A 14,018-nucleotide genomic window follows, 5' to 3' on the forward strand; every position below is an offset into this window, starting at 1 on the left:
AGAGTCGACACGACTGAGTGACTATCATTTTCACTCTTCACCATTATTAAGTTGCTGTTTTCCACAATATACCATTTCTGTAAACACTGCGCCTGTACTCAGCTCTGTAACCACGTTGACAACATCTTTCAGGGCTGTGTTTCTCTGTCCAGATGCTGGTGGGAGGGCATTTCCGAGGCAAGCCCTGTTCTCGAAGTCTTTGCTGTGACCCCCTCTCAGGGCAGGGCAGGAGGACCAGAGCAGGAACAGGGGACATTCTCTGTGTCTTTGCACATCCAAACATGCTCACTGCCTTTCTGCACAGATGATCACTCGGGGGCACAAGTGTTTTGGGCCCTGACCTTTTCCCTAAAAACCCCACGCAGTGAGCTGTGTCCTCGCCCCTGTCTTTCGGGAGGTTTGATGTGAGGGCCCTTTGTGCCAGGTCCTCAGCCATCTCAGACCGTCACTCAGGCTCTACCGTGGGCATCTTCACCTCTGCCAAGCTCCCTGCAGACCCTTTCTTCTTGGAATACTGTGTCTCCTCCTCCCTGTCACCTGGTGGGCTCACCGGACATGTAGTGCAGGCTCTCAGTGAACCCCTGGCCTCACCTGCCCTTCTGGTCCCCAGAGTGGACCAAGCGCCGGCTGTGGCCTCACATGCCCCTGAGAGAGACATCATGTGAGGCCATCCAGTGGGATGAACGTAAGGTCCCGGTAAGAAGCCTGACCTTCCCTCGCCCCCGTCTGCTCCCCCTTCCAGATCCGGTCCGACAAGGACAATGACATCCCCATCCGATACAGCATCACAGGCGTGGGCGCTGACCAGCCCCCCATGGAGGTCTTCAGCATCGACTCCATGTCCGGCCGGATGTACGTCACGCGGCCTATGGACCGGGAGGAGCGAGCCTCCTACCATGTGAGTGTCCCTGGACTCCGTCCTAAGGTCGGGGGGCGGTTGGAGGGGAGTGCAAACCCAAGTCCATATCAGAAAAGCCCACCTGCCTGCGGGGCGCCTCCCCGGGCTGTGCAATTCACAGAGCAGGTGGGCAGAGAATGTGCTCTGGTAACGTGTCCCCGGTGATGCCGGGAGGGTCTGGGACACAATGGAGGAGCTGCTGGTCAGAGCCGTGGGCCCACAGGACCTGCTGGGAGTTCTGCTGGGGAAGGGGTGGTGCAGCTGACCTGTCACTGCCACCTCTCCAGTTCTGGACACGCATCCCCAGCCCCTCTGCCCCTTCCTCTGAGAGCAGAAAGGCAGCTCTGAGCGAGCGCTGCTGCTTTCATGGGGAGCTGCCAGTGGAGAGGAAAAGACCATGAGAAAGTGAAGGCTGCGAGGCTCAGTTAAAGGGCCCGTCCACCACTTTCCACTTGGCCGCCTGGCCTGGCGGCACACAACTGGCCCTAGAGCTCGGTGGGTGCACGGCTCTCACGCCGCCTGCCCTGGCGTCCAACTCCCTTTGGGCTATGCCTCCTCTTCGTGGGATGAGCATTTGCACCTGCGGGAGGCAGGGGCTGGAGCCAGACCTGGGGGGCAGGGTTGGGCAGCCCCACCCAGCAGCTGAGACCTGTGCCCTTAACCCCTCCGACCTCCATGCTCTCCTGCAAAGGGGAAACAGTCAGGCTGCCTCAGCGTGTGTTCTGAGGACTCAGGGTGAGCATCCCTGCGGTGTTCAGGACAGCCCAGCACATGGTAAGGCTGCCTCTGTGGCTACAGCCAGGGCATCAGAACTCCCAGCTCCCGGGTTATGTTCACAAAGACCTTCAGGTGAGGAGGACGCAGCCTCTGCCCTGTGTCATCTATGGACCGGCACTGACCTCACTTGGCTTCAGCCCGCAGTGCCAGATGGGAACCCTGAGAAGGGAGGCTCCACACGGGCAGGCTTGTCCATACCACATCCCCTGGCGGAGAACAGAACCCACCACTGGGGGCGGGCAGGCCCCTCTGAGTCACAGGCTTTCCTCTCTCAACTACTCAGCTCCTAGCCCAGGATGGCTGCAGAATTTCTGAGTCCAGCACAAGATGAAATGGGGGCCCCTCTGAGCTTACTACGTGTTTTAAGATGATGACGGCCAAGCGTTAAACCACACACAGACCCTTCTGAGTACAAGGCCCGAATGACTATGAGGGTCACGCACTCGCCTCCTGTGAAGTGGGACAGACAGGAGGCTGAAGCTGGAGGACTTGTGGGCCCCATCCCGTGGCAGTCCGGGCCTCCCCAGCCCCTTCTGCACCTCGGTGCAAACAGCTCAGAGCCACACCCAGGTGTCACTGTCCACTCTGAAGACCCCCCAGCCCTGGGCACCCCAAGAGCAGCTCGATCCCAAGAGCACCACACCCCCTCTCCCTGCATCCCCAAACCAGACCCTGGGAAAGCAGGAGACACGTTTGGGAAAAGGAGACCCGCTTGGCTGTGGACTGAGAGATAGCTCCCCGATTCCTTGCCTGCCGTGGGCCAGAGAATCGCTTTGATTTTAGAGTCCACGATTTTAGTGGGGCTCTGATTTTAGTTACCTCTGCCCACCCAGACTGTCTCCTTGCCACTAAAGTCAACCCCCCACATGACGTGACTCGATCACGGGGTGACCCCTGTAACCTTCCCACCTGGAACCTGCGCCTCAGATCCCAGAGTCCTCTCTGCTCCCCTGACGGGTGCCGTTTAATCCTGTCCCGAGTTCCACCGTCATCATGGCTGTTGAGGGGGTGGGGCAGCACCTCCCACCTGAGAGACCGTGGACACGGGTCACTGGAGGTGACTGTGTGAAGCCTGTGATCACGAGACAGACGAGCATCACTGTCTGCTCTGCAAGGCGATTCCACAGAGGCACCTTCATGGCTTCCTTAGGAAGCCTTGCTGTTGGGGCCACGAGCGGTCAACTTGGGCAGGATCTTCCTGAGCCTCCGTTTCCCTCCCTGTGAACAGAAATCCAACAGACCCGTCTCGTGGTTCCTGTGAACAATGAGGTGAGGCAGCACCCGTGGAGGTCTCGGGGCACTCCCAGCCAGAGCCAGTGCAAGGCTGACGGAAGACAACAGGAGCCTGCACATGGCAGGCACATACAGCGCGTTGCAGGAAATTTACTCTGCACAAGACACCCAGATTTGCAAGTCTCAGGACATTCTTTATCTCCAAATCACAAAGCATTTCTTGTCTCCAATGCCAAGACAGACCCCTATCCCCAAGCCTGCAGCTGTGTGTCCAGCCTGAGATGGAGGGGAGGGGTGGGTGGGCTCTTAGAGATTTCCAACACAATCTATCAAATGTTGTTTTAAGCTTTTGGAGGGGGATGAGGAGACCCTGCCAACCACTTTCCATCGAGAGCTCCACTCGGCCTGCTCCTGCTGCTAAAGATAGCGGCCCAACCGGGGTGTCACTTTAGTTAGAAGATAATAACTTTAATTTTAGCTCAGAATTACTTTTTTCAAAGCCTCCTCAACCTTTGGCTCGGCGCCTTATTGCCTGGCCGCATCTGACAAGATGAAGGATGGCCCAGCTGCCCGTGGGAGGATCCCCTGGAGGAGGGCACAGCAACCCACTCCAACATTCTTGGGCTTCCCTGGTGGCTCAGACAGTAAAGAATCTGCCTACAACGTGGGAGACCTGGGTTCAGTCCCTGGGTTGGGAAGATCCTCTGGAGGAGGGCATGGCAACCCACTCCAGTATTCTTGCCTGGAGAATCCCCATGGACAAAGGAGCCTGGCAGGCTACAGTCCATGGGGTCACAGAGAGTCAGACACGACTGAAGTGACTTAGCAAGCATACACTGGCCGTCCATGGGAGGACGTCAACAGCAGGGAGGTGCAAACTGGGCTCCAGGAGCGGAGGCCCAATGGGGGGGTGTTGGGGGAGCGGTCGGCTGGGAGAAGCAACCACACAGCACCCCACCCTGAGATGTTTAAAAGTGATGCTTCAAGCTGATCTGTCTTGAAGGGGCAGCTGCTTGGCTCTGCAGGCTGCTGCGCCCAGGAACCTGAGCTCGCTTGTCTCCTTGTGATGACACGGATCGTCTCCTCCACGAAGCCGGCCTGGAGCTCTCCCCAAACACATGGCTTCAAGGGGAAAATTCTACACAGGGCTGTCGGCCGAGGCTGCGGATAGGTCAAGGCCCCTCCTGCAGTCATGGATGGCACCCTCCCCTCCCCCAAGGCTGGCAGAGTGGCTGGGGATGCAGGGCACCAAGGGGATTGCCTGATGACTGGGTGGGGCCCCCAGCTCAGAGACCTCTCCTGCTGGAGGCTCCTCTGGGCACCCTTGACTTGGCACTGTCTTGGCATAAGGATCCTGTAGTCCAGTGTGTTTGGTTTCGAGGGTGACATGGTTTCCACAGACAGATGAGGGCACGGCTGTGTGACAGTCATAGTGTTGGTCTGGAGAAACAGGTTGGCCCCTTCCACCTCCAAGTGTGGTTTTCCCATCTAGTCTCAGGGCCCCTATGGCCCCACTCCAGCCCACTCTGCTGCCCGTGGCTCAGCCACTCTGCATCCCCCATGCTTGCTGTCCTCTGGGCTCCTCCTCCAGGGCTCAGCTCCAGCATCACCTCCTCCAAGAGGCCTGCCTGGCCTCTTCCCCACCCCATGGGTCACACAGTCACATGCCTTCTCAGGGGCCATCTCCTGCATGAGAAGCCCCAGGGCAGCCCTGGATCTCATGGAGCCATGGACTAGGGCACAGCCAGTGCCTGCCACAGGTGGGCCCTCAATAGATATTGATTGAGCGAATGAATTAATGAGTGAATGAATGAATGAATAAAAATCCAAAATCGAAGAGGGGAGTCTGAGCAGCCCCTGTGGGCCCGTCAGCCCAAGTTGGGGTACCTACCCTATGTACCTTGAGTTGTTCCCAGATGGAGCTCCCTGGAGCACCTTCCCTGGAAGGGAAGGCTCCAGTGGGGCCTTCCACCCCAGGGCCCCTGGACCCATTTCCTCTCTGCTGCCCCAGGAAAGATAAGCCAGGGTGTGAATGGCCAACAGGGTAGACTCGAAGTGGATGCCCAAGTTCAAGGACCCACTGTGTCTCCTCTCTGAGTCTCCCCCAGGCCTGGCCTCCTGGCAACAAGGGGCCTAAGCCCCGACCCCGTTAGCACACATGGCCTTTCTGCAGCTGCTCTAGGTAGACATGAGTCCTCAGCATCAGTGGTTCAGGGATGGATATCAGCGTGGACCCTCAGGTCAGCCTCCAGCTCCCATGGTCGCCCTGTTTCGCCCTCCCAGGACACCTCCCACTTCCACAGATGAGAGAACCCAGACTCATGACGTGTTCCAAGCCCACCCCACACTCCCCAGGCTGCCCCTTGAGGGGTCCCTGAACTGCTCTGTAGCCCCACCCCAGGGCTGTAGGTCACAGGAGACCTGCTCTTGGTGGTTCACAAGGCTTCGGGTCAGGCGCCTCCCCACTGGGGGCAGCTGCTGGCCCTGACAGCATATGTTGCTTTCTTTCTAGCTCCGAGCACATGCTGTGGACATGAATGGCAACAAGGTGGAGAACCCCATCGACCTGTACATCTATGTCATTGACATGAACGACAACCGCCCCGAGTTCCTCAACCAGGTGTACAACGGGTCCGTGGACGAAGGCTCCAAGCCAGGTGAGCCCTGAGCCCCAAGGGAGGGACATTCCCGAGGAGGGACACGCAGCCCCCGCCGCCATGATGACACCTGGGACTCATCACCTATGGTTTATTTTAGCACCCACTGCATGCCCTAGGGAGGGGCATCCCTGCCCCACATACCTCACAGTCCAGGCCAAGCACAGACAGAAGGGTCAAAACAAGGGAGCAGAGCCCCTGAGGTGACGATTTGGCTCAGGAGCCCCCTGGGCGCTGAGTCATGGGAACAGCTGTAGATTAGGGAAAGCTCCTCTGCAGAGGTGACCTGTGGACCAGGAGCTGACTTGTGATCAGAAGCAGCACTCAGAAGGGCAGGGAGGGAGTCTGGTGGCAGGGAGAGCATGTGCAAAGGTCCTGGGGCTGGTCGGGGAGGAGGCTGCCATCTGAGGCCTCCTGGGCACATTTGGGCATAGTGGGAAGCACCTGAGAGGGCTGACTCCCTCAGCCTGAAGTGAGCTGTGTGGCTGAAGCCCTTGGTCCCCCTCAGAGCTGACCCAAGAGCTGACCCGTCTTCCTAAGGACTCCTGTCCAGCATAAATGATAACGACCACTTTACAATGTCTGCTCTCTGGATCCCATAAAGACCAAGAAGTGGGCGCCTCCCTCCCCCTTCAGCTCAGACAGGACTCAAGGCCTGAGGAGGTGGAGCAAGCAGTCCCAACCCCTCAGTGTGGACATGGGCGCTAGTTCCCAGCAGATGCTGGCACGACAGCTCAGAGATCCCCAGCGTCACCTGGGAATGTGTTATAAATGCATCGCTGGTGGCTGCCCGCTGATTCAGACTCTGCAGGTGGGGCCCCGAGGAGGCAGCCAAGCTCCAAGTAACTCTGCACTTGCTAAGGTTTGAGAAACCCAGCCCCACACTGTCTCCTGATTTGGGGGAGGGTTGGGGGGGGCAGTTGTCCTCAGGACAACTACTCAGTTTGGGGCAGGCAGAGGCAGGGGGCAGTGTGGAGCTGAGCCAAGCACCACTGCTGAGGCCCCTGCTAAGGGCTGCTGGAAGCTGCCACTAAAATTCGGACTGTGGTAACATTTGAAATTGAGAGAAACTAAGGGTCATTTTGATTCATAAGTGATGCCCTGTGCAATACTGGGAACATACGCACAGTAAAGGTGTTGCCTGTCATCTGAACATCACAGAGGCTGGCGCTCCCCAGCCCTAGTGGGTGCCCATCCTGGGAAGACTTCCCGGGCCTCTGAGGAGGGGTCAGCAGGCGTCCAGCATGCGGAGGAGCAGGAAAGCAAGCATTTATCATCTCTTCTCCCTGGAGGCAACTGTCACAGCTCCGTCTCCAGGGGCTGCTGCTTCCACAAGGTGAAACGCATTTACAACTGATTGTCCTCAGAATCAGAAGGCTCGGGCCAGCCCAGTGTCAGCAAAGAGAAAGCAATGTGACATTGTTTCTGCAGAAACCTCGGTGGCTGGGCCCTGCAGTCCCCTGCAGGCCCCTGAGGGGCAGGTGGGTGGCCAGATTAGCTACAACCAACCAAAGAAACCAAATAAGGACTGCTGACAGCCAGCTCTTTAAGGAGCAGGGTGGAGAGTGGCTGTCGGGTTTGGTGGGTTGGGGCGGGGGACTTTCTTGTTAACGGAAGCGGCAGGTCCTCTCTCCCCAAGACCCAGGACACTCTGTGAAGGTGCCTCAAATCAAGCCTCCCACATCTTATTTTCGAACAAATCAATGAGACAGTTTTCCCAAACACATGACTGCCTTTACTCATTAGGATAACAAAAACAACAAACTGCTTTATCTTCCCCTCAAAATCCTGATAAATCTTTAAGCCAGGACATTGGAGCATCCTCAGATTGCTGGACGTGGCCCGGGCGGGCTGAAGGCTGGCCCTTATAGGGCACTCAACACCTTTCCAAGACTGTTTGCACTAAATGTTGGGTGACTTTCGGAGCCCGTCGGTGCCCCCAGCTCCATTTCTGGTCCCAGAAAACTGTCAGAGGGGACCAGAGATGCAATCCCTTTGTGCAAAGCCAGGATGGAGCTGCACGGTGCCTCGTTGGGCCTGGCTTGACGCCCTGGTCCAGGACGAGGAGGCGATGTCCAGACAGAGCCGAGCCCACCTCCTCGACGCAAGAGGCTGCCCAGGATATGGAAACAGTCTCTATAAGTCCTTTTCTCACCCCAGTAAATTACAATAATAGAAGGTTTTACACAGTGCCTTTGTGGGATAAGGAAAAACTACCGCCAGAAATTAGTCATTATTCTCTGGAATGATAGGCTAATGAAGGGTTTCAGACGCATGTTCTAATGGAAAACAAGTGAAAAGATATATTCAGTATTGACTCAGTCGGGTAGGAGTCAGCTAAGGTCTGGGAAGTTGTGGCAGGGACGTCAGCCAGCTGCTGGGGGCCAGATCCCAGGTCACCCCACATCCTCCCTGACCCCCAGGCCCCTCCATGTCATGAAGCCCTCTCTGGCTTTGCTGAGTCGCAGGGGCCTCACACACAATTCTGGTTCATACGGCTGTTCAGTTCAGTTCAGTCACTCAGTCATGTCCAACTCTTTGCAACCCCATGGACTGCAGCACACCGGGCTTCCCTATCCATCACCAGCTCCCGGAGCTTACTCAAACTCATGTCCATAGAGTCAGTGATGCCATCCAACCATCTCACCCTCTGTTGTCCCCTTTTCCTCCCGCCTTCAATCTTTCGCAGCATCAGGGTCTTTTCCAATGAGTCAGTTCTTCACATCAGGTGGCCAAAGTATTGGAGTTTCAGCTTCAGCATCAGTCCTTCCAATGAATATTCAGGACTGCTTTCCTTTAGGATGGACTGGTTGGATCTCCTTACAGTCCAAGGGACTCTCAAGAGTCTTCTCCAACACCACAGTTCAAAAGCATCAATTCTTCCGTGCTCAGTCTTCTTCACAGTCCAACTCTCACATCCAGCTGAGCAGCTGAAGTTCTCGTTGTAATTCCATATAATGGCCACGTGGGGGCAGTGGTTGCCATGTTGAGTCCCCACCCAGATGGAGCCACAGCAGCAGTCCCTCCCCATGCCTGGGACCTTCGGGCCCCTCCTGATGATCATGGTCCCATATCCTGGAGGGAACTGGCCAGGAGCCACCAAGACCTGAGAGACTGCATACAAGGCTGCAGATGAGAAGGGGAGGCACATTCGCTGGCCACCCTCTGAATGTCCCGCCACTGGAGCTTTGCTTGGGTGGGTGCCCTGCCGCTTCCAGGCACACACCCCACCTCTGCCTTTCCAAACTCTGCCCTTTCTGCAGAGCCCGCCTTGATGCCCCCCGTTCTGTGTCCCCCAAATCTGCTGGGCCCGCCCCTGGAGAGGACCACCTCATGCCTCCCGGCAGAAGCTGCGCCTGCAGGAGTGGCCGCATAGTGCACGCAGGCGAGCAGATTCACCGGCTCTGCACTCCCACTGTCAGGACACGTGGGCGCTGGGTGTGCATCCCTGTCCAGCAAAACCGGTCTTAAGGAAAGCAGTCTTTTCCATCAAATCCTCTTTCCCTAGCTTTGAAATTGACCCCGTGCTTGTGAGTTCAGATTAACAATAACTATAAAAAATTATGTCTGTAATATAGATGCTTTCCATAAAGAAATGGAGTTTCATTTATTTCAAGTGCACCAGAAAGTGGAACCAAAATTAGAGTTTCCCATAAAAAAGGTTCAACTGAGATGTGACGAGAAGAAACCCAAGAGGATTGTGACCTGGTGCTTACTGAGGTCTGGGGTAACAGAGGCATCTCTGGCCCTGGGTGGGCAGGAAGCAGGAAGGCTGGGCTTTGGGCAACCTTGAACCTCCTAGGCAAGCACCGCTCCAGGCAACTCTTCAATGTGCTTCCTGATAGGGTCTCATTGGAAGAAATGTCTTTTTAAGATATCTTTTTACTTTGACATGATTGTAGACGCACATGCAGTTGTAAGAAGTAATACAGAGACATCCCACAGACCCTTCCCCTGACTTCCCCCAGTGGCAACATCTCACAGATGCCGGGTCACACCAGGGTGTAACATTGGTGCAAGCCCTGGCCCTTACTCAGACTTCAGCACGCGTGTGTATGTGAGTGTGTGTGTGTCCACGCAGTTTATCACACGTGCAGATTCGCATGACCTCCATGGTCAAGACAGCAACATTTAAGAAGGCTAACACCCATCTCCCCGCTCACCAATGCATCTGCCCACCATCCCTACCCTTGCAACCATTGACCTGCTCTCCATATCTGTGATTTTATCATTTTAAGACTTTCATATAATTGTGACCAAAGCAGTATGTTACCTTTGAGTGTGCTCTCAGTTACTCAGTTGTATCCGACTTTTGTGACCCCCATGGACTGTAGACTGCCAGGCCCCTCTGTCCGAGGGATTCTCCAGGCAAGAATACTGGAGTGGGTTGCCATGCCCTCCTCCAAGGGGTCTTCCTGCCCTGGGGATCAAACTCATGTCGCTTGCATCTCCTGCGTTGGCAGGCGGATTCTTTCCCACTAGCACAACCAGTCCATCCTAAAGGAAATCAGTCCTGAATATTCACTGGAAGGACTGATGCTGAAGCTGAAACTCCAATACTTTGGCCACCTGATGCGAAGAGCTGACTCATTTGAAAAGACCCTGATGCTGGGAAAGATTGAGGGCAGGAGGAGAAGGGGATGACAGAGGATGAGATGGTTGGATGGCATCACCAACTCAGTGTACATGGGTTTGGGTGAACTCTGGGAGTTGGTGATGGACAGGGAGGCCTGGTGTGCTGCGGTTCATGGGGTCGCAAAGAGTCGGACATGACTGAGCGACTGAACTAAACTGAGCACCACCTGGGAAGTCCATGTTACCTTTGGGGGCAGGGTTTTTCCACTCAGTATAATTCTCTGGATATTCAGGCAAATTGTGTGTCCTAAGCTCATTTCTTTTCATTGCTGTAAGTCCGCAGTTTATGCCCTACCCTCATTCACCGTTTGAAGGGCATTCTTGTCCCAGTTTGGGGCAGTAATGAAGCTGCCAAGAACTTTCACTCACATGTGGACTTTCATGTGAATTTTCATTTCTCTGGGACAAATGCCTAAGGACTCAATCACTGGGTGGTTCGGGCACCAGGTGTTTAGCTCTGCCAGGAAGTGCCACACACTTTTCTGAGGTGACCGTACGATCTCCTGTCCCACCATCTGAGTGGTCCGGCTTCTCCGTGTCCTCACCAGCATTTGGTGGTGTCATCATGTCGTGTTAGCTGTTCTGATAGGTGCGCAGTGGTACCTCACTGTGGTTTTTTTTTTCTTTCCCTGATGCTAACTATGGGGGAGATCCCTTCCTGTGCTTGCCATCTGCATCTTCTCCTTGCTGAGACATCTCTTCATGTCTTGTGTCCATCTTCTAATTGGTTGCTTTTTTAATCATTGAGTTTTGAGGATTCTTTATTTGAGATGCAAGCCCTTTGCCAGATGTGTGGTCTGCAGATAATTCCTCCTACTTTGGGACTCATGCTTTTCATGCTCTTCAGGCGGTCTTTTGGGAGCAAGAGTTTTTCATTTTGATGAAGTTCAATTCTTCACTCTCCTCTGATGGACTGGAGTTGGGTATTGAGAACTCTTCCCAAACCCTGGGTCCTGAGTATGTTCTAGGCTTCATTCTAAAGGTTTTAAGTTTCACATTTTATTTTTTGTCCTTGGTCCATTCCAAGTTAATTTCTTTTTTCTTAATGTTTCAAATTTGTTCATCTATTAACCAAGAAAGGCGCTTCCCCCACCCCCTCCATCATATTCACATTTCAGGGATGCTATAGACTGTTGAAATTCACTTTTGGACATTGACTTTTCTATTCTGAGTTAATTTCTGTGTGATTTTTATAGAAGGTGTGAGACAGTCTGGTTCATTTTTTGCTTACGGATGCCCAGATGTTCCTGCGCTGTTTGTTGGAAACGCTTTCTCTATTTCACTGAGCTGCTTGTGTACCTTTGTCAAAATTCAGTTGGCTTGTTTACGGGTTTGCTCAGTGTTCTCTGCTCCCATCCACTGATCTGCCAGCCCCTTGCTCCCTGGATGCCGGGAGCTCCACAGGAAACCTTGAGCGGAGCGGAGGTAAAGGCTGTTTCGGGCTCCAGCTGCCCTTATCCTCGTGGGGTGGGACTGCACTTGGCAGGTGCCATCGTGTGGCACTCAGCCACTCATCTTTGACTCCCGGTGGCCAGCTGTGGCCAGCATGTGGCATGGCGAGGCCTCGGCCAGCCACTCACTCTGTCTCATCGTTAAATGGAGGTGATAGTACCACCGACCTTGGGGAATCAGCTGAAGGCATCCACCTGTGGCAGCTGACTCCTGTGCTGTTGTTAATGGTGTAATTACTATTAACGGGTATTAACTTATTACTATTGTTAAATGTTCTTACTCAAAATATCGGTTCATTTTCCCAACTCTAGTAGCAAGTTACACTGTCAGATGGAATCTCAGATTGAACCATAAAACTCGCTTAAAACCAGCTGTCCTCTACATTACGTTCCTGAATCCCTCAGGTCACCTGATGGCCGAGCTAGACCTCAGACGTTCTGAATTGTCACAGACTCCCCATTGGCCACGGCTGAACGATGGCCGTTTTGTAGCCTGGGCTGGGCTAGCCGGAGCCAAGCTGAGGCCTGGTCCCAGCGCTGATGGGAGGATTGGGCCCAGGTGCTCCTCCAGGCCCTGCCCCCTTCAGGAGGATGCGCAGGAGAGGGAAGGGGCGGGGCCCTCCTTGGCGAGGCCACAGCTGGGCCAGTGGGCCGCAGCAGAGGGTGTTCAGGAGGAGAAGCTGGAGGAACCCCTGTAAACCCTGGCTTCCAGCCGAGCAGGCTTCCCCATCGGGCCCCCCACTCACCCCTCCGACGCCAGTCCTGTTCCCAGAGTTGCATGGGGTTGGGGGATGGCACTGCAGAACGGAGGCTGAGACCCTGGGAGGCCCTCGCCCAGGCCAACTGTTTTCTTCACCGGAAACAAGCACTCTCCTGCACCTCTGGGTGCCCCTCCCGGGTGCAGGCACATCTTTAAAAGGTCAAGTTCGGCTCCTTGGAACTTGGCCTCTTTGAGAAGGACAGGTTAAAAAACCCTGGGCCCCCTGACCTGCAGCTTCTGAGCCCAGCTGCTTCCCAGGCTCCCGAACCTGGCCGGGGAAGCCCCGCGTCTCTGCTGGAGGCCTCGGACTCCCCAGCAGCGGGCGCATCTACCACTGATGCTCTGACGACGCGGCCAGCATGGAAACAGCTCTGCCCGGGCCGCTGGGGGCTGGGCACCGTGGTAGGGCCTCCAGACGGGAAACCTGCTGAACCATGTCCAGCCCCGTGACAGGCATTGTGGGCAGGAGGGAACAGAGGCGAAGAGCAGGTAAGAAGACACACCGGGGAGCACGCGCCGTAGAACCACACTCCCTGCCGGGCGCTGCCAGTCCACCCACATGGGGTGTGGTTGTGGTGAAGGAACGTGTGGTGTTTACTGAAACGGCTCCAAACCAGGACAGGCGGTTCATGCTCAAAAGATCCAAACCCTTCTTGCGGGGGTGGGGGTGGGGGTGTGTGGGGCGAGTGGGGGGAGCGATCATTAGCTCCTGCACAAATCTCTACTTGGCAGGGTCACGGGGCGGGGCGGGGTCGTAACTCTTAGGCGCCTGTAGGTCGGGCCACGCGTGCTCAGAACTCATGGTCATCAAGTAGTTAATGTGCTCCACGGGGTGGTGGTCTCAGCCTTTGTTAACCCACCCAAGAGACCAGCATCAGATGCTGTTATCAGGGTATTTCAGAGAGGAGCTGGTGCAGAGGACATGCGGGCTGGGCTAGTGCGGGGCGGGGGCCAGCGCGGGGCAGGGCTAGTCGGGGAAGTAGGGGCAGAGGTCCCGGAGTGTCCTGCTTCGGTTCAGGTGGGGACAAGAGTTAAACCAGGTGATCTGGCTCGTGAGCTGCAGTTCTAACCATGGAGCTAAACTGCCTCCCCTCCCCAGCCTGGGTCAGGAATAACCTTGGACGCAAGTCTCAGAAAACCCAGCTGAAACAAGTGGCGTTTTAGATGAGCGCATGAAGCCGGCAGGCTCCCCATCTCTGTGCCTTTTGCCTCCCTCTCTGATTTCTCACCACGATGTCACAATATCGCTGCTGTACCTCCAAGCGTCACACCCACTATCAGGAGAGAAGGGCAGTGTGTAGCGTGGGAACCATCCCTCTGGAAAAGCACACACAAAAGCTGTGCGTGAGGGGCCCCTTCTCCAGGGTGGGAAAGCGTGAGCGCCACCTCCAGGAAGCCCGTTGTCCAGTTGAGGAACCAAAAGACAGGTGTGCTAGGTAGGGGCCTACAGAGGATATCTGACATGCGTGGGCAAAGGCCATTAGGATGGGAGGAGTCTTTCCTGCCCCAGGGCCTCTGCACGGGCTGCGCGCGCAGCCTGGCCATCCTCCCGCTGACCGCTAGCACACTGGCTCCTCCTCGCTTCTCCAGAGCTGTCTTCCCCACCG

The 14,018-nt window shown here is 55.6% G+C and overlaps 1 protein-coding gene across 1 annotated transcript in view; it reads left to right on the top strand.

The window, feature by feature from the left end:
- Positions 1-14,018, top strand: part of CDH4 (cadherin 4) — a 129,659-nt gene that overhangs the window by 71,045 nt on the left and 44,596 nt on the right. Inside the window, exons 4-5 of the mRNA XM_040248713.1 lie at positions 743-898; positions 5,421-5,565. Coding sequence (XP_040104647.1) covers positions 743-898; positions 5,421-5,565 — 301 coding nt within the window. The remainder of the gene's footprint in view (positions 1-742; positions 899-5,420; positions 5,566-14,018) is intronic.

This window comes from Oryx dammah, unplaced genomic scaffold (genome assembly GCF_014754425.2).
Source record: "Oryx dammah isolate SB20612 unplaced genomic scaffold, SCBI_Odam_1.1 HiC_scaffold_10, whole genome shotgun sequence".
Taxonomy (NCBI): Eukaryota; Metazoa; Chordata; class Mammalia; order Artiodactyla; family Bovidae; genus Oryx; species Oryx dammah.